This window comes from Onychomys torridus, chromosome 2, assembly GCF_903995425.1.
Source record: "Onychomys torridus chromosome 2, mOncTor1.1, whole genome shotgun sequence".
Classification (NCBI taxonomy): Eukaryota; Metazoa; Chordata; class Mammalia; order Rodentia; family Cricetidae; genus Onychomys; species Onychomys torridus.
Window position 1 is genome coordinate 126,318,177 of NC_050444.1, and position 24,300 is coordinate 126,342,476.

Genomic DNA, 24,300 nt, shown 5'->3' on the forward strand with positions numbered 1-24,300 from the left:
TCCATGTTGCTTTCCAATAATCTTTTAATCTAGTAGGAGGAGATTTAAATCGTTTTCCTGAGAAATCCTTTCCCTCAAATTGACAGATGATTTTTGTGTCAGGTGACTTTTTGTTAGTTGATTTAATGTCATTGTCATTCTGTAGCTTGGATTTTATGTCTGGCACTTTGATCTTATTTTTCTACAGTTTATTATTCTGTTGCTAAGTAGAAAATCCTCATTATGTAAAGGCATTATCTCTTGTTTAAATTACATATATTTGAATTAAAAATAATGGTATAAAATATACTTTGGGATAGAAATGATAAAAAATTTTTTATATTGTTCCTCTATTTAATCTTTTCTGCTAAAGAAGTGCTATTTTCTTTAGAGAGCACTGATCTTTAAAATTCTCTTGTGTTGGTAGCCAGAAACTTCATTTCCTGGCCTTAGGTTATGTTACAAGCTCTTTCAATAGGAACTGATGAACTAAAAAACAAAACAAAACAAACAAACAAAAAACCCAGAGTATTAATGAGTTAATATTTTTTATAGATAATAGCCACAGGTTTGAAGAAGCATATAATTTCAATCTTTAAAGCAGGTTAAAATAAGCATTTTAAACAAAATTTCAATTGCTGGCATTCAGCTAATACTGTTACATAAAATTCTCTACTATATTTTCACCTTAATATTTTTCCTGTGGCATTTGTATGTATTACTTGGACTAAAATACTTCCCCCTCTCCCCCTCCCACCGCCCCTTTTTATACTCTTTGTACTCAGCTCTTTGCTTTTCTGGTAGATACATGGTATATTTCAGCAACTGTGGACACTCTGTACTAGCTCGGAGCCATTTTGATTACTTTAAAACAAATTAGCCAGCCTTTAGCCAGTTCAGTGATCTCTCCCATGTGGCCTTAAGCTGGCCTCACACAGAACAGGCCTCTAAGTCTACTCCAGATGGCCAACTGTATCCACTAAGCCTTTCAGAATGGTGCTGATCTTGCTAGTTTGGGACAGAATATATTCTTCTTATATGTAAGAAAAAAACAGATATACAATTTATATGTATGACTATAAACAATAGTGATTCTTTTCTAGGTGTATCTTTACAGCATTACTCAAATGCAAACAGTAGAAAATTTCACAGGAAACTGGAAAACTGTTTATATAAGAAAGTTAAATTTGGGGGTGGGGATTTAGCTCAATGGTAGAGCGCTCAGCTCCCCCCCCCCAAAAAAGTTAAAAAGTTAAATTTGCTTATATTTATTATAGTGATATAATTTTTAAAAATGGTGTTATTTGCCCTGTGTTTTTATTCTTGGACAAATCTATTTTGCTGGTCATCCTTTGTCCTTGCTTTTGGATTCCTTATCAAATTTCTCCTTTTGCATAATCAACAGTTAATCTATGGCCACGTCCATCTAAAACACTGAGAATCTCTGTCCTCTTCTCACTATGAAAATCCGGTTTCTCCTACTTGAAATTTCTCAACTGTAACTGTTAAATGGCTTTTTACATCCTTGCTCCAAGACAAGAATTTCAAATAATACCAGGCGGAACTAGGACCTGTTCAGCATTTTCAGTTCTTAGATTTTTAACTTACATCCTTCTTGGGATCAGTAGTGAAAATGAGCTCACCTATAATGAAAAAAAAATGATAAGCTCATATTTGCATGGACTATAATAATATACCATTTTAAATGAGTAATGTAAAGTAAATTGGTATTTTTTGTTCAAAATATCCATCTGCTAAATGTAGAATTTTGGTAAGAAATATCTCAACATCAACACACACACACACACACACACACACACACACACACACACACACACACTTAAAAATCCTCAAATAGGACAGACTAAAAAAACACTGTTTTGATTGTCTTCTCAATTATCAACTGTAGGCTCATAGAGAATATTGTGAAGTAAAAAATGTAGCTACAAAGTATTAAGCATACAGTTAAACTCTATAATTTACTTGCAGGGGTAATTTCTTTTTAAAAGCAACTGGGGCTTGATACCGAAGTCCTGTTTGCATATTTTCCATAATTATTGACAACCTAACTTTTTTTTTTTAAGACAGCATGCTTACCAGGCTGATCTTGAACTAGCAGAGACTAACCTGCTTACCTTAACTTTGTATCTGTTAAGATAATCAGCATTTTCCTAATATGCCAGATTAGGATGAATTAAATTGCTTTGAAGACCAAAAATTACACTCAGTGTGTTTCTAGATCTTGATTTTATGCTAACTAATTCTTAGCATATGTAAAATATTAACTATCTTTTGCATTTCAACTTATATTAAAGACATAAATACATGATTGCTAACTTAGTGTCCACACTTCTTTACTCTTACCTGTACTTCTAATAAAATACAGACTGAGGCTTTTTATTCATAGGCCCAAAGTAAGTTTGAATTTAATAGGAATAAGTAACAACTACTTAACTACTTTTTAGCATCACTAAGTATAATTTTTAAAGCTCAAGTGATTTTTAAGAATGGGGAAAGACAGCTGGGGTAGGAGGAATTTTTTTTTTAAATGGACATCTCTACCTACATGGTATCTTGGTTCATTACCCAAAATGTGAAGATAAAAAAGAAAGAAAGAGAGAGAGGGAGAGAGAGAGAGAGAGAGGGAGAGAGACAGAGAGAGGGAGAGAGAGAGAGGGAGGGAGAAGAAAGGAGGAAAGGTTTTTAATTTAGGGACAAGCAATGATGGTGCTAGCAGAGTAAAGTGTTTTTTTAAAAATATTTTCCTAATTATGTTTTACTTAACATTGATGAAGAGACCCTGGGATGACTAACTTTTTTCCCATGAGGAAGACAACATAAAATGTTTAACAAACACACTACAGCACCTACTATTGCTTATTTAAACACTGAGGTAGAGAGTACAGTATGTTGTTCACCATCATCAGATACGGCTCAAATTAATAATTTGAACTTGTCCTAATACATGAGTCTTTTTATTTCATTGTGACTCATCACCACACTGTAAGATTACTATTGACCTGCAAATTAACTATTCTAGGCTTTGAGATGATTATATTTATTCAGACTTGTCCCCATACATTGACAAAGGAAGAAATGCATGCTGGTCTGAGTGCTTATCTATTGACTGGACATCAGAGTGCTGCTGTATCACTGAAGGAAGACATATACTTTTCCAAAAAAAAAAAAAAAAAACAAAAAACAATAAGACAGGGATTGTTTGGGCTCAATGGACCCCACTAGTGCAGTCTGATAGTTCCTCACCATGGAGGAAAAGATGCTTGCTGTTCATGAACTGCCAAATGGTAGGACTATTCCTAGAGAGCAGGGACTTGTGTTTCTTTCTTAATTTTAGGAAGTTGTGTTTTCAAAACACACATTTAAAACTCAGAACAGACTTTTTCCCAGCCAGTGTACTACACTGAGTAGAAACAGGGAAGTGGACAGTATTTTATGTTGGTTGATAATTCGGTTGCATTTCCTAGTTAAAAATCTGACATCAAAAGATGTTGGGACATTTTGCCTTTATATGTAACTTCCACTATTTATGTAACTAATCTGAAAACCAAAGGCATAGAAATAAAATTTCTCATCACGATACTGCTTTCTATGTTGTTAAGATAAAGTTCCAGACTTTACTGAGAGGCTCGCTGTACTGATGAAATAGTAAAAGCAGAAGCCTCTGGGTCCAAATATTTCCAGGAAGAAATCTGAGTTTTTACCTAGCAACATCAGAAACTGTCCATTATTTTCATGGTAAGAGACAATATCACTTTAATTATGTCAAATAAATGTTTGTATTCCTGGTAAATTATTTCTTCCCTATCCCTGATTGGAAGTAGGATTTCTTCTTAGTACTCAGAAGAAATGAAGTGTATTTGGATAGAGACTGGTGGATTGGTGGTTTCTTAATTCCTCTCCCAAAGAGCTGCTATTTATTCTTTCTTTCTTTCTTTCTTTCTTTCTTTCTTTCTTTCTTTCTTTCTTTCTTTCTTTCTTTCTTTCTTTCTTCCTTTCCTTTCCTTTCCTTTTTCTTTCTTTCTGTGGTAGTGGTTGGGGAGTGGGGTGTGAGAGAAGAGAAAAGGGCTGTATATAAAATGATTGAGTAGGCCTAAGTTAGAATTCAGCCTTGATCAGTGAGACAGACACACGGAGATTAGGAGAGACAGTTTTAGTATAGTACCTGTTTAATTTAAAAATGTGCAAACTCTGTTCTCATGTGCTGCTTTCTCCAGACGGTTCAGAATCCATTTTAGAACACACGGGAAGGAAAATGTGTGAACTCCACTTGTGCGTTTGCAGGTGCTGTGGTAGCAGGGATAACCTTTGCTCACTTGCCGGCCCGTTACCAAACTGTTTTTTTTGGTTTTTTTTTAAATGTCTGGTGAGAACTAAAGACAACACAAAAAAAAAAATTCCAAAACCACATTCTAACACCTAAAGTCCACGCAGTGTTTCTACACAGACAAAAATATTTCACAGGAATCTTCATTTGCCAAGAGAGAAGGGTGATTCTTTTGCGGCATCGCTGAAGATTGGAAGGGGGAAAAAAAGACTCCTAGGTGTTCTTCTGCACACCCCAGCCCTGAAGATCACTGTTCAGGCTGGGGTCTTTCTGAATGAACGTGCATTTTCGGTTCTGGATATCAAGTAAATTACGGAGGAAAAGCAAAACTACGGGGCAATTTTGCGAATAGTCCAAAAGGCTAAGAAACCAAAGAATTTGCCTCTCAGCCAGGCTGGGAGCCCGGCTGTCCTCAGCTGTCATCGCCAGCGGAGGAGGGGAGCGCGGGCTTTGGCGGCGTGGGGTACCGAGTAGCTGCAGCCGGCTTGCTTCTCGGGCCACCAGCTCACCTCCGCAGAGAGCCAGGCGCTCACCGGCCTGCTCGCCCCAGCTCGCGCGCCGCCCTCCGGCCGCAGCCCAGGGGCCAGCACCATTCTGCCGGATGGCTGCGGGAGGGCCAGCACCCGGAGCTGGCTGTGGGGGTCGCCCCTAACTCCCAGGGCTCTGGGGCCGGCTCCCCGTTCCCTGCTCCCAGCTCCAGCCTCCCGTCTAGCCGGGTGTGCCAGCTCGCCACGGCCGCCGCGCATGCACGCACTCACTCGAGGGCGCCTTCAAGGTTACGGGCGGCTGGGGGCTGGAGCGGACAGCGGCCACTGGCCTCGTCGCTGCTCTCGGCCCGCCCCTGGCCTTTTGCCGCCGCAGGGCTGTGGGCTTCCGAGCCCGAAGCGAGGGACGCTCCTAAAAGCTCCGGGAGGGAAGTTGGATTGGGAGACTCGTCGGCTCCTGTCCGGGCTGGGGGCGGCCTCGGTGGCTCCCTGGTGCCCGGACAACCAGGTCAAGCGAGGTCGCAGCGGGCCGGGGCTGTAGCTCGCCTGGGCGCGCTCTGCGCAGCCCGCCGGGCCCAGGGTGATGTAGGGGCTGCAGGAGCACCCAGGGGCGAGAGGAGCCCCAAGGGGCGAGAGGAGCCCCGGGTCCATAGAGAGGCAGAGACCAGCCGGCGGCGGCCAAACCTGCCCAGCAAACTAACTAAATAAAAGGAGGCTGTTATTTAAGGCGCGGAAATTTGAAATATTTGGACAGGAAGAGACAAGAAAAGAGACCTTTGCGAGTACGGGGGGGGGGGGGGGGCAGGGAAAGTGAGCTAACGGTTTTGCAGCTCCCCCCCCCCCACCCTTGGGCTTTTCTGCGCGCACAGGAGGAGCGCCCTGCTCCTGCTTCTTCCCGAGCCCGAGTCTGAGTCTAGGACACAAAGGATGTGTTCGCAGTCCCTCCACAGATGCTGCGGTTGGCTCTGGGCAGAGCTTTACCCCCCCATCTCAGGCTGCATTTTTGTTTTCTGCCTCTCACTAAGTGTCTGTGTGGGTCGGTTTGCAGGAAACTGCCGGGTAAAAGCAGCAGTCACACGCAGCTGAGGCTTTCCCCCTGTAGTCTTTTGACTGAGGTAGCTCAGAAGAGCTAGGAAGGTTTGCGAGTGTGGCCTTTTTCCGCTTTAGCACTGTGATTTTTCCAGTGTTTTTTTGGACCCCAATGAGAGTCTAAAACACCTTCCTAGGAACTGAAAACCTGAAAGTCCCCTGCCACAAATTCCAACATCCAATATGATCAAGATAAAGTAAATTTACCATATTGCCAAATAAATTGCTTTCCCAGGAAACAATATTTTATGTTTTTGTCAGGTTCCCACAGTGATGTGTGTGTGTGTGCGCGCGCGCGCGCGCGCGAGCGAGCGTGAGTGCGTGCCTGTGTGTGTGTGTGTGTGTGTGTGTGTGTGTGTATGTGTGTGTGTGTGTGCGCATGCAAGAAAAAGGTCAACACACCACTGTTTGACGCATGATATTCACTTAAAAAATAACAACCAAAAAACAAAAACAAAACAACCCTGTTGACTCACCAGAGAAACAAGAAGATAGGTACCTTGGTTAGTGACTCCAGTACTAGAGTGTGGACTGAGACCCTGTTGGTGCACACCCTCCCTCTTTTTGCAGGTGTAAATCTGGATTTAGTGTACTGCACAAAGGCTGGACCTGAGTCTCCCTGTGCAGATTAGGCACAGTAGAGACAGCTCTGCTCGAATCTCTGCTTTATAACCTCTATCTTTGATATAGCAGGTCCCCTGGGGTTCCTGGCACTCTATTCAATTAGATTTTTCATCCTTACTCTGCACCTGAATAAATTCAGACTTCTCCCGACCTGTGCGCCATGCAATTTAGACCCCATTAAGCTCAGCATTACACTCCCTTCTCTGCTTATTCAAGAGTTCTGAGCACTGTCGAGGTTTTTGAGAGATTGCATAGCTTTTCATATTTCCTAGAGGGGACCACATAACTCATTTCTAAAATACTCAGATTAGCAAAGTTACTTCCTGCGAGAAGCCATGGTAATGTGGAGATGTTTTAATGCGTAGCAAATCTTAGCCTGATGAAGAGATAGGGCATCCTCTCCCTTGGTTGTGCTCAGACCACCCGAGAACAAAGCAATTACAGTACTTCTCTTTTGCTTTATGGACATCTCGTGCCTTTGTATTTGAAATCGCTAAATGTAATTTTACATTATGGGATAAAGTAAATGCTGAGACATGTGGTACTTCGAATCAATTAAACTGTAAATTTGGAATTGCCCAACTTTACAGTTGTGGTTTGTGAGAAGGGTTTTAAAGTATGACTTTCAGTAATAGTACTCCTCTTTGGAAATATTCAACTTACTAAAACTGTATGTTTTATATAATGAGTCTACTCTTGAATAGAAATATTTTCCTTTTAGAACATCTCAACTTCTACCTTTAAAACTTTCCTAAATTGAAAGTCATCCTGACATTGAAAATACATTCATGTAGAAATACAGTTAAAGGAGGCAGAAGTAAAAGTCTTAGAGAATGCAGATTTTAACCCCACAGTGGGAATGTTTATGCTTTTTATCCTGGATTCTTTAATATTACACTAGAAGATGCGCTATTTAAAAGTGCTTGCCTTCCACCCTTGCAGTCCTTGTTAAGGCAGACATCAGAGCCATGCCCTTCAATAAACTTCCAAGTATTTTGTTCTTTTTGAATTGAGGGCAGAGAGCTCATGAAGCAGAGGAGGGAACTTTTCACATAAAACATCTTTGTTTGTGTGGCAAATGATGAATACAGTATTTATAAATGTATAAATGGTAACTGCATTAAAATCCTTTGGTGACTATCTTTAATATGACAGTCTAATTACTAGCTGTGGAGAAAATCCTTTTGGAAATTTGAGGTATGTCTAATTCCCTCAACAATTTATTTTTTAAGCTAAAATGCTCCCCAAAAGATTTTAGACCATTTAGTAAAAAAAAAAAAAAAAAAAAAAAAAAAAAAAAAAAAAAAAAAAAAAAAAAAAAAAAAAGAAGAAGAACATGTAGAACTAAAGCAAGTACCATCTGGAGGAGCTGCTTCTACGCGTAGTGACAGTTCTTACTCCCTATTCTGTAGACCCCAGCTGGGTGGGGTCTTTATATGCCTTTTTTTTTTTCTTTCTGGCTGAGGTTTTTGTAGCCTCCCACCACATTTGTATTTTAATACTTAAGCATTTTGTAGTTTTGCATTTTTGACGATTGTAGTGAAAGGCCAGTGTTGTGTTGGCTTACTTGTGGCACAAGTCTGAGAATACATTAAGAAACTGTTTCATTTTTTTAAAATTTTTTTTATTTTAAAAAGTCACCTAAGGGGCAGCTTCCATGGTGCTATTTGCTTTCAGCACTGACTTTTTGGAGCTGATGCTTGTTTCAGATTGCTGCTTCTAAAATATGCCTTTCAGCTGTTTGACTGAATTCTGAGAATAAGGGAAGATTGGGCATTACTAGGAATTCACACTGAAATAATAATTTCAAGTCTGATTTTCAAAAATGCTGCTCATATTCCTTTTTGAAGCCAAAATACTAATTAAAGCAGAGCTAGCCAATGAAATATTTGGGAAGGGGTATGGGGAAGAAAATAAAGGAATAACTCCACTGTAACCACAATATAACTAGATTTCCAATGTGTTCTTTTCTAATGTTAAGACTTATAGTACTATTAACTTTTAACACATTTCTTACAGAGTGGCAAGTTGTGTATAGGTTATAGAGGAGTAAAAAAAATCACAGGAAAATGTGGTCCTCTTCTGAAAATGTGTTTTAATTAGGCAAAAGATGCATCAGGACAGATAATTTTTAAAACAACGTCTCCAAGTCAGACACTGAGACTGGCAAAGGGTAAGCAAAGAAAAAAAAATCATAGATGAAATATCCAGAAGAAAGGCATAGATAGCTATTTGCAATTACATGTTAGAAATCAGAATTTTGACAGTGAAAAAGATGTTTAAATATTTCATAAACTTGTAGTGAGATTTCCAATTAGGCAGTTTCAAAGAAGTTAACTAGCTGCTTAAAAATAGGAAACCAAACCAAACCTCCTATTTTAACAAGTGACAGTAAACCAGTCAGGTCAGCCAACCTCCTCACCGACAACGACAACGGAAAGGCCAAGTGGGAAAGCCTTCAATCACACTCACTGTAGACTTGAAGCTCCCCCAACTCCATTTGCCTCCATCAGGCTAATGACCTCATTTCTTCCATAGAACCTGGCCACGTCGAAGGCAGTGTCCCCCTTGTGATTCCGATGCCCCACATTGCTGGCAGTGTGCTTCACAAGGAACTCCACCACAGGGAGGTGGCCTTCTTTGGCAGCCAAGTGCAAGGGCAGGTTCCCTTCATTATCTTCAATGTTAACATCAGCTTGAAACTCCAGCAAAGCCTGTACAGTGTCCAGGAAACCTGCTCTGGCTGCATCATGAATGACAGCGAAACCAGTTGGGTCTTTCAAATTGGGATTAGCACCTCTGAGTAGAAGTCTCCTGGCGATCTCTGGATTTCCAAGTTTCATAACCTAGGAAAGAAGTTAAAGATGGGAGAATCCCTCCAGCTCTCGAGCTACAGCCATATTTAAAGACATCTATCTGCTCTATTCCGGCCATTGTTTTTGATTCAGGACTTGAAGAGGACTTATACCACAGAATATGAAGGATGGTGTAGCAGGCAAGTACCAGTTAGTAAGCATAGAAGAAAAGTACAAAAATTGATCTTACTGATGGAATATTTTAAATAAGCCCGGATGTGAGATAAACTGATCAATAAAACAGAATTTCTGCAACATGAATAAATTTGATGGCTAATTTGGTTCTTTATCTAATTTGATGGCTAACTTGCTTCTTTATCTTTCATGAAGACCTGTGTAGTTTTTTTGCTTTTTTTTTTTTCTTCTTGAATTTCCTAAAATAAAAGAAATGTAATTTGGTATTTAATTAAAGAGACTCCTATTTGTTTATTCATGCTCATAAAATATATACCTAGGGTTATTAATTCTGGAAGATTAAATGGGAGTAAAATTTATTTCCTGGTAGCTACTGAAGACAAATGATGGTGGGTTTCTTCAAACCCCCAGGTAAGTACCACTTAGTGTAGAACTGAGCCTTTAAAATCCCAGCATTGACATTTTCTTATATGATATGTTTTACAAGTTCCTTCCAAATTGATATTGCCTGAAAATTTTAAGCATAAATTTTTTTCTTTACAGGCTATAAATATTGGCTACTAGAAACATTCCACAGCTAGAATTCATTTCAAATTACAGAATATCACTGAGTTATTAAGGTATTAATTAAGCCACTGAGTTCTATGTTGCTTATTATATCAATTTATCTCAAGCTAAGTTGGTGATCTGCCTTCTATTAGAGGGAAATGCCTGCATGGCTACCATTCTTAAGAGAATCCAACAGCCACCCTGCTGTATTAGTTAGTATTTCTCAACATTCTAACTAGCCTTCTGATATTCAAGTGAGCAAAGGTAAAAGTAAGAATTTTACACAGCTCTATCCTGTGGTTTGAGTCATTTAATAATCAACTGGTGATCCTGTCTAATTTCCGTTTGCACTCATAACATTTAAGAAGAGCTATTGGCAAACTAACAATATTTTGAAGGCCAGAATATAGTATAAATACTTGCTAGCAAGACACAAAATAATTTATATTACAAAGACTTATTTACTGTTGTTTAAATGGATTATATTTTAAAAGATGTTTGTTAAAGATCTCTCATAAGTAAAAATGTATAACAGCACTTGAGAGTAAAATATATATTATTTACTTGTGAAAAATATTATTATTATTAATATACCAGAAAATTCCAGCGTTTGAACTAGTTTCAGTTATATTTAGGTATATTCATAAGAATCCAAGTTATATAATAATATAATAAGTGAGCTACTTACTAGACACTCAATATTTATTAGAGTAAGAAAGTAATACATTTGAAAACATGTACAAAGTTGATTTAATCTCTTTAAAATGTTTTTAAAGAATTGCAAATTAGTAAAATGTATTTAGAATGAATAATATTTTATAAGTGCAAGTTACACACTTTGTCATTATTTTAAGTCACACTTTGTCATTATATTAAGTCACACTTTGTCATTATATTAAGTTCCTCTTTAATAAAACCTTCTCACCCCTTCATTTAGGGCAGTAGAAAAATGACCCAGAATTTACTTTTCCAGAACCTCCATGAAATATATTTTCTGGTTATTAAAAATTAACAGTCTAATTTTAATTTTTTCACATCTCCCTAAAACCATAGTCACATTGAAAGAGTTAAAGTGAGCAAAACAAGAAACAGACACCTTAGATCTTTGCAAAGCAAATGTAAGATGAAGGTCTTTGATTATTCTGATTGAAAACAATAACAAGAGAGAAAAGGCTTCTACAGTTGAGTAAGAAACAATCACAGACTAAAATTTGCCATCGTTGGCAGAAAGTAACAGTAATACCACAATTGATTTTGAAGAAAGCTCTTTCTGGTGACACAATTTCAGAGTCAGGACTACGTATACTGAAAAGGACTCTTATTATTCTTATTTGTGTGTGCTTGCTTCGTTATATGTCCTGATACTAAGCTATAATAAGTGGGTATTATCTAAGTTTGTTAATATAAACAAAAGTGGACGGTTATTATTTTTAAATGTTTATCAGAATTTAATTATCTTCATTACCCAATTGCTCTGTTTGCAAAAGATTCTGAACATGATTAAAGTGTCTCATACTTTGTGAAACTAACCTAATCTTTTGACTTTCAACAGAAAATCTTTCAGTATCTGGAGTTTAGGGCATTGCTACCATCACCAAACCAGCACAAAAGCATTAGGTGGTAAGACGAAAACAAAACCCTTTCCTTATTTAATCTACCTGAATCAAGATCAGTATTTTAGTGTCTCTGCACAAGCTTCCTCAATAGTAAAAATTTTGCAAGGCACCTGTATTCTGACTTAAAATATGGAGACTGTGAGAGCTTTCACTGTGGTTATCTCCTGCCACTTACATTTCTGGGTTTTTTTTTTTTGTTGTTGTTTGTTTGTTTGTTTTAAACAGAAACAAAGCTCTCTAATGCCTTTACCCCAGTGGGTTTTCAAAAGCTGCTCGTGGTAAGGAAAAGCTCCCAGGAGTACCATCAGAACACCAATAAAAGCAACTAGTGGAGATCACTTCTCCAACTTTTTGTTTCTATGCCTTTCAGCAAAGTTACATGACAACATTTGGAGGAGGAAAAAATATTATCAGGTCCATCCTGGGCAGCTGGACATGTGTCAGTTGTTGCCTGTAAATCTAATTACTGAAAATCAGAGCATACCACCGCATGACTACGGGGATAATAAACAACACTACTGCTCAGCTCTGATTAGAAAATTCAACTTTTTATTTCTCCTCACTCCTGAATATTAGGTATCATATTAACTGTGAAATGTACATCCTGTCTTAGTGCCCAGGCTATCCCATTCCAAACGAGGAAAGGTCGTTTGTTAAGACATGAAGCAGTTAAAGGAAAAACACCCTTCCTAGTAGTCAAGGAAATTAACTTTAAAGTCAATTATTAGGGACAAAATAGGTGAAAACCACTATTAGCTGTGTATTTACTTCAAATAATAGTCATAATAATGTGCTTAAAGAGCTATCTAAAACAACACAGCACAAAACAAACAGATTTCGACGCTAAGACTACTTTAAAATCTCCACTGTCACAAAAACATTCCAAAAATTATGACCAAACCTATGATTCTCTTGATATCGAGGGTGTTATTTGGTTTGACGAGTTTCTCCAAAGTACGTCATTTTGGGGAGTTGGGTCTACTTAAAGATATAAAATATGGCAACCAAGTAGCTTTTTAAACAGTGAAGATTTGTACCCCTCAAAATTTAAATGCTGTCATTTTAGAAACCCAGGCAACCTTATTAACTTGTTTTCCCCACCTCTGTGGATACCAACCTGCAGCGCAGTTCTCCCAAATCCATTTTGAGCGTTGACGTTTACATTATTTTGCAACAAACTAGTAAGTTGCTCTAGGTCCCCCCTGGCAGCTGCGGACGCCAACTCGTTCCCCCAAGGCTCGGCCATTCTTTAGGGTCCTGACGATCGGGAAAAGACGATTAGTTGCTTCTCCTTTCCCACTTTCCTTTGCTCCTAATCAGGCTGCATGATGGCATCGGAGGCTGACAGAAGGACTGGGATGGTTAATCTGGAGTAGAGCTTGGTAGTAAATACTAGTAAGGTCGGCCTGCCAAAAGCCCGCCCCTAGATTCACACGTGATTATTCAGCAAAACTGAGCCCATTGGAGAGGGGCTCTTCTCCTAGCTTTTTAGCTTTAACCCCTAAGAAGGATTCTGGCGAGTCAACAGAGACACATACAGATACACAGGCATTCTTGCTTAATTACTCTGGACGTGAGATGTAGGCAGAGCTGTCACGTACCTAAGTTTCACAGTTCTGTGAGGAGGATGTCCGGAGCCTTAAGGGACTAGATCAGCTCAGAAAACACTGCGGGAGAAAAAGTATTGGAGAGAAGAAAAGGCTTTAACCCACCCTTGTTCACAGTGGTGACTCGAGGCAGAACTTCAGGGGCAGGTCCTCCGCAGGGCTCGCTTTCCATCCGTCTCGCCGAAGGGGGTAGTTCCGAGTGCTGCTCGCCAGTAGAGCGCCGCCAAGGCTGGATGCTGACGTGCTGGGGGGGTTAAAGATGATCGCCAAGGCAGACCAGAGCAGCAGTTCCGTGGCCCTCAACTCTCGGGTCTCAACGACTCCCCCAGCGGGCTCGGCGTCTTCAGAAGAGCCCCCGGAGCCCGCCCGCCGGGCTGCCGCAGCCCCGCCGAGCCTCAGAGGCCGTGGGAGCCGGGCCGGGCGCAGGTCTCCGGAGGCTGGTGGGCGCGCGGCAGGCCCCCGCCAAGCCCGTCATGCCGGTCCCGCCGGGTCCCGGGACTCCCGGCAACCTGAGGAAGGAGCAGGGCGACGAGGGACGCGTCTACGGGGCTCCGGTCGCTGTGGCAGCTCGCCGTAGCATCGCGGCTGCACCGGGCCAGCTCGCCAGTAACTTCCCGCCTACGGCCGAGCTAGCTCAGGCTCTCCACTGCAAGCGCTCACTGAGCGGCGGTCGTCGCCTCTGCAGCGGTCTTTCCCTCTTCTCCGGTTTTCCAGGGGGCCCCGGTGATGGGAAGGGTCCTTGCAAGTACAGGCGGTCGCCACAGTTCCCCGGCGCAGCCGGTCCCGCCGATTTCTTGGCGTCCGTCCAGCAGCTCGGGCGCCCGGTGCCACTTGGCCAGTTCTACGCGGTCCTCCGGCCTGTGCCCCTAGTCTGTGCCGCGGACAGGGCAGCGGTGGCCAGCCTGCTGGGTCCCAGAGCCGAACCAGGCAGCGCCAGTCCCTAGCGAGCTGCGGCTGACAGTTTCTTTTGTAGTCCGACTCCCCAAAATCTCGGAGAGCCGCTCCCTTCCCGGCTTCAGGCACTTGCGCGTCTTCCCCCTTTAGGATCTTTCCCTTCTCTCCCTCCTTTGCTTCTTTTTCCGCTGTTGCAACTGCTGCTTCGGTTGCCTCTGCAGAGACGGTGCCGGTTTCTTATCCCTTTTTTCCGACCTCATCAGCTTTTTTTGAAAAGAAAAAAATTGAGCGCTTTTTGAGTTGAAAAACCCGCCCCCATTTTAACGGCAGAGTTTTAAGGAGGCTCCGTGGAGTTAGCGCGCCGCGGGAGCGGGAAGGCCGGGCACCGCCCACGCCCCGCCCTCCGCCCAGGCGGAGCACTGGCCGGCCGCGCGCTCGCCCCGCCCCTGCGCGGTCCCGCGCTCCTCCTCGGCCCGCGCAGGGCCTGGGTCCGCGGGGCGGCCGCTGGGTTCGTGCCAGCCGGCTCTGCCGAAGCGGGGTCGGGGCCGTCCGGACGGGCCTGTTGGGCTGGGGCTGACCGACTGCAGCCCGCGACGCCGAGCCCCTAGCGGGCGGGACCCCGGCGGTGGTAACCCGGGGCCGGCTGAGGCTCTAGAAGGCTCCGCGGCCCTACTGCTGGCGGGCGGAGAGCGCTTGGGAGCTCCTGGCGTCTCCTCTGCTGGACCCGGGCAGCTCGTGGCCTCCGCGCTCCGGGGCCAGGCTCGCGGACTGGAGCGGCCTGGCCTGCGGCTGCCGCCTCCTCCCGGAGCGCGCTCTGGCTGAACTCCTTTGCTCCGCCGCGGGCCTTGGCACCTGTCAGGTCGTTGCCAGGGCTGCGGAGGCGAAACGACTGACAGCACCAGACAGCAGAGAAGTCTTGTAGACTGAGTTGTAGGAGAACGGAAAGTATGGTACGAGAAATCGCGATGAACTTAGAAGCTTTAAAGTTCCAGGGTCTAGAAAAGGTGACTTCTATTCTTGAGGGAAAGGGAGAAATGGGATTAATTTTAAACAAAATTTACAGTAAGTTAGAAATGTTTTCTAACACGGCTATGTCTTTGTTGTGGAATTTCTTTCATTAGGTGGAGGCTTGGTTGTTTTTAGGTGGGGGTGGGGATGGTGGTCTACCCATATCATTTATTTCACATCCAGCACCAATTTTCTGTACTTTTGACGTCCTCCTTTCGGTATATAAGATTACTACCTTCTATACTTTTATGCTTAAAAAAAAAAAAAGAGCACGGTTGTATGATGCAAATGATGTATTGAGCAAAATGAAACCAAGCAAAAAAAATGACAAGTTGTCTAATTAGAACCAGCCACGGCACATATATCAAGCAATATCTGTACCCAGTTCCATGGAGTAAAATGGAAGTATTAAAAACAAGCCAGAAATATCTGGATAATCATCTTGAAACAGGTTGGCTGTTAGGGAAAGTTGAAACTAGCAAGAATTTGGTAGTGTTTCTTTAAATTTTTAAGGGAAAAAAATCAGATGTTTTCTGGTGTAACTAAAGCTGAATATTGTGAATCAGGTAACAGCAACCAAAGAAATGAACTCCTTAAAAGCAAACATTTTAACATCACAATATTTAGGATTCCATGTATACTGTATACTCGATCATTCTGGGAACTATGAGGTTTTAGTTCAGCTGGAAGTTGTGTTAGGACATTGGCACTGTTAAAGTGATAACTGGCACTGATCCAATTTACAAACATTGCCTTTTAGAATTTAATGGCATCTTGCTTGGGGGAAAACATGGTAATGAGAAAGGATAAAATTGTATGTATTCTATAAAAAATGGGTGTACATATGTTCTGGCTTTCATCATATAAAATACCTTTGTGTGTAACTGAGTAAAGAAAACTCATGATTTGGGGTGCTTTTATCCAGGCAAGCCTACAGCTCCTTATGTATCTCAGGCTGGCTTATTGTAATCTCTGAGCAGCCTGGAATGGCTGGATTACAAGTATGCAGTACTGTACCTTGTTGTATTAAGAGTTTTTGGAGGCTCTCAGAATGAAGATTTTAACATCCCATCACCCACAGGTAATATGTAAATAAATATAAAAATGACACAGTACCTGGAAAAGCAGCTGGGTGTGGTGGCCCACAACTTTAATCCTAGCAGTTGGGAGGCCGGGGCAAGCAGACTCTGAGTTCGAGGCTGGCCTGGTCTACATTGTGAGTTCCAGAATAGGGCTACGTTAGAGATACCATATCTCAAAATAATAAATACATCACTAATTTTAAAAATGAGCAAAAACAGTTCAATAAAGTTCTGCTCTTCCTATGACTTCAGTTGCTCTTAAAATATTAACATTTTAGATTCATTTAAAAAACTTATGTGCAGGGCTGGAATGATGGCTCAGAGGTTAAGAGCACTGGCTGCTCATCCAGAGGTCCTGAGTTCAATTCCCAGCACCCACATGGCAGCTCGCAACTGTCTATAACTCAAATTCCAGGGGATCTGACACTTTCACACCAATACACATAAGATAAACTTGAGTAATTTTAAAAAATAAATAAATATGGTGCTGGAGAGATGGCTCAGAGCGATTGCTCTTCCAGAAGTTCTGAGTTCAATTCCCAGTAACTACATGGTGGCTCACAAGCATCTGTAATGAGATCTGGTGTCCTCTTGTGGTCATACATGCTGTATACATAATAAATAAATCTTAAAACAAACAAACAAACAAAAAAAAAACTTATGTGGCCTACCATGAGAGCAAGCACATTCCTGAGGACCAGGACCCAGAGGTTGGTTACCCCAGAGACCTAGGATAGAACCAAAAAAAAAAAAAAAAAGTCAATGAAATGATTCCTGATGATACTCTGCTATACTCATAGATTGGTGCCCAGCCCAGCTGACATCAGAGAGGCTTCATCCAGCAACTGATGGGAGCAGATGCAGAGATCCACAGCCAGACATTAGGGCTCTGGAATCCTTTGGAAGAGGGGGAACAAAGATTGTAGGAGCCAGTGGGGTCAAGGACACCACAAGAAAACCCACAGAATCAACTAACCTAGGTTCACAGTGACTCACAGAGACTGAACCGACAACCAGGGAGCCTGCATGGGGCTGAACTAGGCCCTCTGCATGTATGTTACAGTTGTGTAACTTGGTCTTCATGTGAGCCCCTGAAGAGTGGAAGCAGGGGCTGTCTCTGACTCTGTTATCTGCTTCTGGGACCCATTCCTCCTGGATTGCCTCATCCAGCCTTAACAGAAGATGTGCCTAGTATCACTGCAACTTGATATACCATGGCTGGCTGATAGCCATGGGAGGCCCTCTGGTTTCTGAAGAGATAGAGGAGGATTAGTGAATGGGGGCGGGAAGCTGGTGTGTGTGTGGGGGGGGAGGAACTAGGAGGAGAGGAGGGAGGGGAAAACTTGGGGATATAAAAACAAAACAACAAAACTTATGTGTCAGGGCAGTGGTGACTTGTGCCTTTAATCCTATCACCTGGGAGGCAGAGGCAGGTGGATCTCTGTGAGTTCAAGGTCAGCCTGGTCTACAGAGCTAGTTCTAGGGCAGCCAGGGCTACACAAAGAAACTCGGTCTTGAAAAACCAAAAATAAATGAGTAAATAAAAACGTGTGTGTGTGTGTGTGTGTGTGTGTGTGTGTGTGTGTGTGTGTGCGTGTGCGCGTGTGCGCGCGCGCGCACGCGCGAACACCAAAAGGAGAGAAGAGGGGCATTTGATTCCCTGATAACAGTGAGTTGTCTTATGAGGCTGGTGGTGGGAAACAAATTCTGGTCCTTTGCAAAGGCAGCAAGTGCTCCTAACTGACTGCTAAGGCATCTCTGCAACCCAAAGTACCGTTTTAAGAAAGGTTTATTTTTTTTGGGGGGGGGGGGTAGTTTTGGTTTTGTTTGGTGTCTAAGAGTGTGCTTACTCCGCCTCCTCTGAGACGAAGAACTGGCAGCACACAGTTCAGTCTGACTGAGAGCTTATATAAGCACAATGAAGTGCCACCGAGGAATATCCACTCCTTTTTTCTTCCCTCCCTCCTCCCCTCCCCCCTTTCCTCTGCACATCCCTCCCTTTCTTCCTGGGCCTTCTGCCTCAGCCTTCTTACTCCTTCCTGAGTTTATAGGCACATGCAACACGTTCAGTTTGAAAAAAAAAAATCCCTTACTTTGTGAGGGTTAGTTCACTGAAGTAGATTAAGAGGATCTGTCCCCTATAACCTTATATTTTAACACATACTCAGAAGATCCACAGGTACTCAATTACATTGAAAATTAACAGTCTTTCTTTTAATATAGTTGTGTTTCTCAAATGCTTAAAGGCAACCAGCATAGTTGGATATCAAGTACTAAGAGTTGTGGGAATCATTTTAAAGGACTTAGAGAAAGCATATGGTTTAGTCAAATTATTTCTTGCTTTTCCCACATTGACTCTAGCCAATGAGTTTCTACATGATTAGCTTTGAGGAATGTGAATGAAGTAACTATACTTTCTTGGTTTTAAAATCTTCTCTTTGTTGAATTTATAGATAACAGAGGTGGTCCCCTAGGGGGCCTTTTTAAAATTACTTATACTTGTGGCTTGGGTATTTATTTCTGAGAGTCAACAGGCTTTTCATATGGGTATTTGTAGGACTTAGAAATTCCTTTCTTGAAAAGTAAGAAAAAAATGCCAGTAAACAACTTAAAAGCTTAAATATGATATTAATAAGTAATGCTTGCAGTGTTCTGTAGTTATTAAATATGATACACATTTAAAATTTACAACTTTGTGGAGTAAATATTCTCATTTTTTGATGAGGGAAATTTGAAATTATGATTTAAAGTCATTAAGTATAGGACTGGAATTCATATCTTAGGCTCTAAATCCTATTCCCATTACTTACAAGTCCAAGACCAGCCACTAGACTCTTTAAAATCATTGGATAAACTACCTGTTTGATTACGCAAACAGCAATTTAACTTGGTAGTGATATTAGTCTCATGATTTACCTAATAAACAAGAAACATTGTTAAAAACTTCGGTTATCTCAATCACAGTATCAAAGTTAAATAAGTCATTTAATAGAGCGACCCCAATATCATGTGATAAGAAGGACCTATTGCCCTTGAGTATTCTTTTTTTTTTTCCCCGAGACAGGGTTTCTCTGTAGCTTTGGAGTCTGTCCTGGACTAGCCCTGTAGACCAGGCCGGCCTCGAACTCACAGAGATCCGCCTGCCTCTGCCTCCCGAGTGCTGGGAGGCCACCACTAGGCTACAGATTTATTTATTATGTATGCAGGCCAGAAGAGGGCATCAAATCTCATTACAGATGGTTGTGAGCCATCATGTGGTTGCTGGGAATTGAACTCAGGACCTCTGGAAGAGCAGTCAGTGCTCTTAATCTCTGAACCATCTCTCCAGCCCCTCTCTTGCCCTTGAGTATTCTTATTCAAAATCCATGAACTCAGTATAGTCCCTCCCACACACCACCGCCCCGAAATAAGGTCTTCCCCCGAATTCTGTACCATTCTGGCTCTCACCCTAGCAGCACATACTGGGATTTAAGGTATGTGCTGCCATGCCTAGCACAAACTCAGTGTAAGTCTGAGGAAACATTATGCAAACCCAAGTTGAGGGATAGTTTATAAAGTTCTTGACTCTTCAAAATTTTCAGGATCTGGATGTCTTTGGAGTTTATAAATCCAAAATAATTTCAAATAAAAATTTAGTTAAATAGGGGCTAGAGAGGTAGCTCAGTGGTTAAGAGCTTAGACTGCTCTTATAGAGGGCCTGAGTTTGATTCCCAGCACTACCATGTGGCTCATAACCACCATCCAAGGGAAATGGATGCCTCTGTGGATACCTACACTGATGTCATATAATTAAAAATAGTAAAGTAAGTATTAATAATACCACAAATGACTTATTTTTTAAAATATATTTATTTATTAAAATTTTTTTCATTTTACATACCAATCCCAGTTTCCCCTCCCTCCCCACCTACCTCCCACTCTACCCCCATCCACTCCTCAGAGTGGGTAAGGCCTCCCATGGTAGTCAACAAAGTCTGGCATACCAAGTTGAAGGAGAGCCTAGCCCCTCCCCATTGTATCAAGGCTGAGCAAGGTATCCCATCACAGGGAATGGGCTCCAAAATGCCAGTTCATGCACCTGGGATAAGTCCTGGTCCTACTGCCAGGGACCCCACAAACAGATCAAGCCACACAACTGTCACCCACATTCAGTGGGCCTAGTTCGCTCCCATGCAGATTCCCAAGCTGTCAGTCCAGAGTCAGTGAGCTCCAACTAGCACCGGTCAGCTGTCTCTGTGGGTTTCCCCATCATGATCTTGACCCCCTCTTTCTCTTCTTTTTTTTCTGAGTGCCAAATGCCATTTATTGAAGGAGGGAGGAGGTCACAAATAACTTATTTATACTTGAAAAATAAAATAAAAACTCAAAGAGTTTTAGAAAGAGATAGTACATGAAGATTTTAGAAGATTGTATTTGTAGACCAAAGTCTATTTTATTGGACTATGAAAATGAGATTAAAATTACTTTGAATACTTGCAGAAAAAGAATATCTATTCTGATTTTTGACACTGCAGTAAAATTTTCTCAAAATGGAATTTTAGAACAATAAAAAACAAATTACTTTCGCATGATAATTCAATGTTTTCTTTTTAATTTTTCTGTAGTATATATTAATCCTGGATACTGGTTATTAAAATAGCTAGGCCATAGGTAAGAAACAATCTTTTCATTTACTTTATAAACTTGACAGCATGGAGGGTGATACTGCAGGGAGTCACCAGAGAAACTGGGAAGAACATTGGTTTTGACCGAGGCCTTGAACCATAGGCCTTCCACTTTCTATCATGGACCTGAACAAATTCTTAACCTCTCAAGAGAAGCTTCTCATTGTGTTAAGTGGCTGTTGTAAAGACTGAATTAAATAAAGTATATAATATACCTGTATGTAGAAGACTTTGTTTGTTTGTTTGTTTGTTTTTTGTTTTCAAGACCAGGTTTCTCTGTGTAATAGCCTTGGCTTTCCTGGAATTCATTTTGTAAACTAGGCTGGTTTACAAATTTACAGAGATCCACCTGTCTCTGCTCCCTGAATGCTGGGATTGAAGGTGTGTGCCACTATGCCTAACTAGAGACTGTAACACAAAACTTAGACAGTCTTAGTAATAAAAACAAACCCAGAGCCAGGTATTGGGGTGAAAGCTGGAAGATCAGAGAGACAAAACAGGCCACAGCTAACCTCACCTTGCAAATTCCTCAGCTGATCCTGTTTCCTCAGACTCAACGCCTCTGAGTCCTCATCCAAATGGATCTCAGCTGATCTGCTGCTAAAAGCCTAAAAGCTTAACCAGACTCTAGTTCCTGGTCCTCACGCCTTATATACCTTTCTGCTTCCTGCCATTATTTCCTGGGATTAAAGGTGTGAGTCGTCATGCCTAGTTGTTTCCAGTGTGGCTGTGAACTCACAGAGATCCAGATGGGTCTCTGCCTTCAGAATGCTAGGATTAAAGGTGTGTGTGCCACCATTTTCTGGCCTCTATGTCTAGAGGCTGTTCTGTTCTCTGACCCCAGATAATTTTATTAGGGTGCACAATATATTGGGGAATACAATATCACCATAAGAGACACAATAAAAGTTAATATATTCAAATTATTATCATGTACTCAAGATTTTGCTATGGATGTACCATGATGAATATAAAAGTATACTGGATGAAATGAGTTAGAACTGTCAAGGAACTTTAAACCCGTGGGAGGAAATAACCATTTGTACATGAAACAATTGCAGAAAAAAATTCATAGAATTTGTCAGAACATGAAATTGTGTTTGTTAAGGTACTAAAGGCCATGGTTAGAAAAAAAAAGCAGACATTCTTGTGTGTTTAAGCTTAATTAAAGGGGTGGCCTTGAAAGAATATCAGGCGCTATCATACTGAGTAACAACTAATACATTAGGAAAGCTTTGATGTTTATGAGGAGTTTCCCCAGGCATTGTATTGCTCACTGTTTGAAATCATTAAGTTTCTTTTTTTCATGTCATCAATTAAAGATTCACAGAGGGATTGAAAAGGGACAAAGTTAGATCTCTGCTGTGGAATAATCCTTTTCTACACTATGAATATGTATTACTCTCATTGGTTAGTAGAAAGCTTACAGGCTGGTCACTGGGCAGGGAGTTGGGGCGAAAACAAACTGAGAATGATGGGAAAAAGGAGGATGGAGTCAGGGCAGACACTAGCCAGCCACCCAGGAAGCAAGACATGCTAGAGGACAGGTAAAGCCATGAGCCACATGGCAGTACATAGATTAATAGAAATGGGTTAATTTAAATATAAGAGCTAGTTAGTAATATGTGGGATGACTCATCCCTAAAAGGCCTGAGGGCCCAAACCAGTAATAAAATACTTACTGAGAGTCAACCTGGATCTGCCTAAGGGCCTTAGCAACAGCAGCTGAGACATGATCTGGAAATGACCTGGACCAATGAGAGGCAGCTATGTCACATCAGCAGATGCATATTCATCAGACCTTCCCCCAGGGCAGGGTGGAGGGTGTATAAGGCTTGCCTCTTCCTGAATCAACTGAGTTTGTTGTTTCAACATTCTCCCAGAGTCTGTGTCCTTGACTCTGCCTACTTACCTCCTCCCCCCCCCCCCCCAAAAAAAAGAACAACAGCACAGGACTCTGTCACAGTAACAAGCCTGAGAGGTATTGGCTGAGTTGGTAGTTGGGACAGGAAACATCCAATTATTTATGGCACCCAATGTGGGCCACCAGATAATGCATAAATCTAATTAATCTTTACCAAATAAACAATTTGGAGTCAAATTTTGGGGCAAGAACCTGAAATATCAGGAAACAGGAGCAGCTGTCAGTTGCTTCCTACCTCTCTTGATCCTCAGTCCAAAAGGGCCTAGATCCTCTGCCCCACCTTATCACTTCCGGTCTCCTCTCTACACAGGAATCCAGACCTCTATGGTTAACCAGTGGCTAGCTTTGCCCTCTGACTCCAAGCAAGCTTTGTTTTGTCAGAACACAGAAAAAATATCACACAACAAGTCTCAAACACAGGAATGCTATGAAATTTATGCTAATTTTATACAAATATTTGAACTTTCTCATTTACGTCCTGAAACAATCTTGACAGTTGAAGTTAGTAATATTTGAACAACTCATCCAGGTTTCTACAGCTAAGTTTTGGGAAAATAGTTGCCAAAAGTCGGACGTTTGAATATCCAGGCCATTCTTACTACATGTTCTTACTATATCATAGCATTGTTTTAACTTTCAGATGGAGTGAAGGGAGGGTGAGAGGGATCTATGCAGTGCTTGAATGAGTTCTGAGGTAGTCACATGTCTTACAGAGAAAGCTCAACTTTTCAGGGTTGCACTTATACTGGCCATATAACTGAACCTGCCTTGTTCTGAGAAGACATACTAATGAGGTTATTGAATTGTCTCATTTATTTTGTTGGCATTATGTTTCACCTCATAATTCCTGTATGACAATTTCAAAATCTCTCCCTTTAGGGATAGCAACCAAAAAAGACTACAGAGGGCCCTTTTTCTTTTTTCTCTCTCCTTCTTCTTCTTCTTCTTCTTCTTCTTCTTCTTCTTCTTCTTCTTCTTCTTCTTCTTCTTCTTCTTCTTCCCCTTCTTCTTCTTCTTCTTCTTCTTCTTTTTCTTCTTCTTCTTCTTCTTCTTCTTCTTCTTCTTCTTCTTCTTCTTCTTCTTTTAAAATATAAAAACAGGGTCTTACCATGTAGCCCAGGCTAGTCTGGAACTCTTTATGTTCTGACTACCTCTGTACTCCAAGTGCTAGTATTAAAGGCATGCATCACCACATCAGCCACAGGAGTTATATTTTTTATTTAGGTGATCCTGTACAATAAAATACAGGTTGTAGGGTTGGAAAGATGGCTCAGTGACTTAGAGCACTTGTTGCTCTTGTAGAGGACCAGGGTTCTCTTTCCAGCACCCACATAGCCCACAATCATTCATAACTCCAGTTCCAGGGATAGACACCCCTGCTGGCCTCTAGGGGAATGAGGCACTCACATGGTACATATACATACACACAGGCAAAACACTCATA

At 41.5% G+C, this 24,300-nt stretch overlaps 2 protein-coding genes across 4 annotated transcripts in view; one reads left to right on the forward strand and one right to left on the reverse strand.

Moving 5' to 3' along the window:
- Positions 1 to 8,597: 8,597 nt before the first annotated feature.
- On the reverse strand, positions 8,598 to 14,596 carry Cdkn2c (cyclin dependent kinase inhibitor 2C). 2 transcript variants are annotated; one of them, XM_036177180.1, is made up of 3 exons: positions 13,390 to 14,596; positions 12,795 to 12,934; positions 8,598 to 9,368 (listed from the first exon to the last, which is right to left on the reverse strand). In XM_036177180.1, the coding sequence occupies exons 2-3, from the start codon at positions 12,921 to 12,923 to the stop codon at positions 8,991 to 8,993; spliced, it is 507 nt and encodes a 168-aa protein (XP_036033073.1). In that variant the 5' UTR covers positions 12,924 to 12,934; positions 13,390 to 14,596; the 3' UTR covers positions 8,598 to 8,990. The 2 variants fall into 2 exon arrangements, with proteins under 2 accessions (XP_036033073.1, XP_036033074.1); XM_036177181.1 differs by lacking the exon at positions 13,390 to 14,596 and adding an exon at positions 13,279 to 13,379 and having other exon boundaries at positions 8,601 to 9,368.
- An 11-nt stretch (positions 14,597 to 14,607) lies between these two features.
- Faf1 (Fas associated factor 1) overlaps positions 14,608 to 24,300 on the forward strand; it is a 345,021-nt gene continuing 335,328 nt past the window's right edge. The window contains exon 1 of one of the 2 annotated variants that reach the window (XM_036177177.1): positions 14,608 to 15,182. In XM_036177177.1, coding sequence (XP_036033070.1) covers positions 15,126 to 15,182 — 57 coding nt within the window. In that variant the 5' untranslated portion in view covers positions 14,608 to 15,125. The remainder of the gene's footprint in view (positions 15,183 to 24,300) is intronic. The other variant, XM_036177179.1, reaches the window with a different exon arrangement.

Coding starts and splice junctions, on each gene's coding strand:
- Cdkn2c (XM_036177180.1), bottom strand. CDS start 12,923: ATGGCCGAGCCTTGGGGGAACGAGTTGGCGTCCGCAGCTGCCAGGGGG. Junction 9,369..12,794: donor TTGGGAGAACTGCGCTGCAG/GTTGGTATCCAC, acceptor CTTCTTTCCTAG/GTTATGAAACTTGGAAATCC.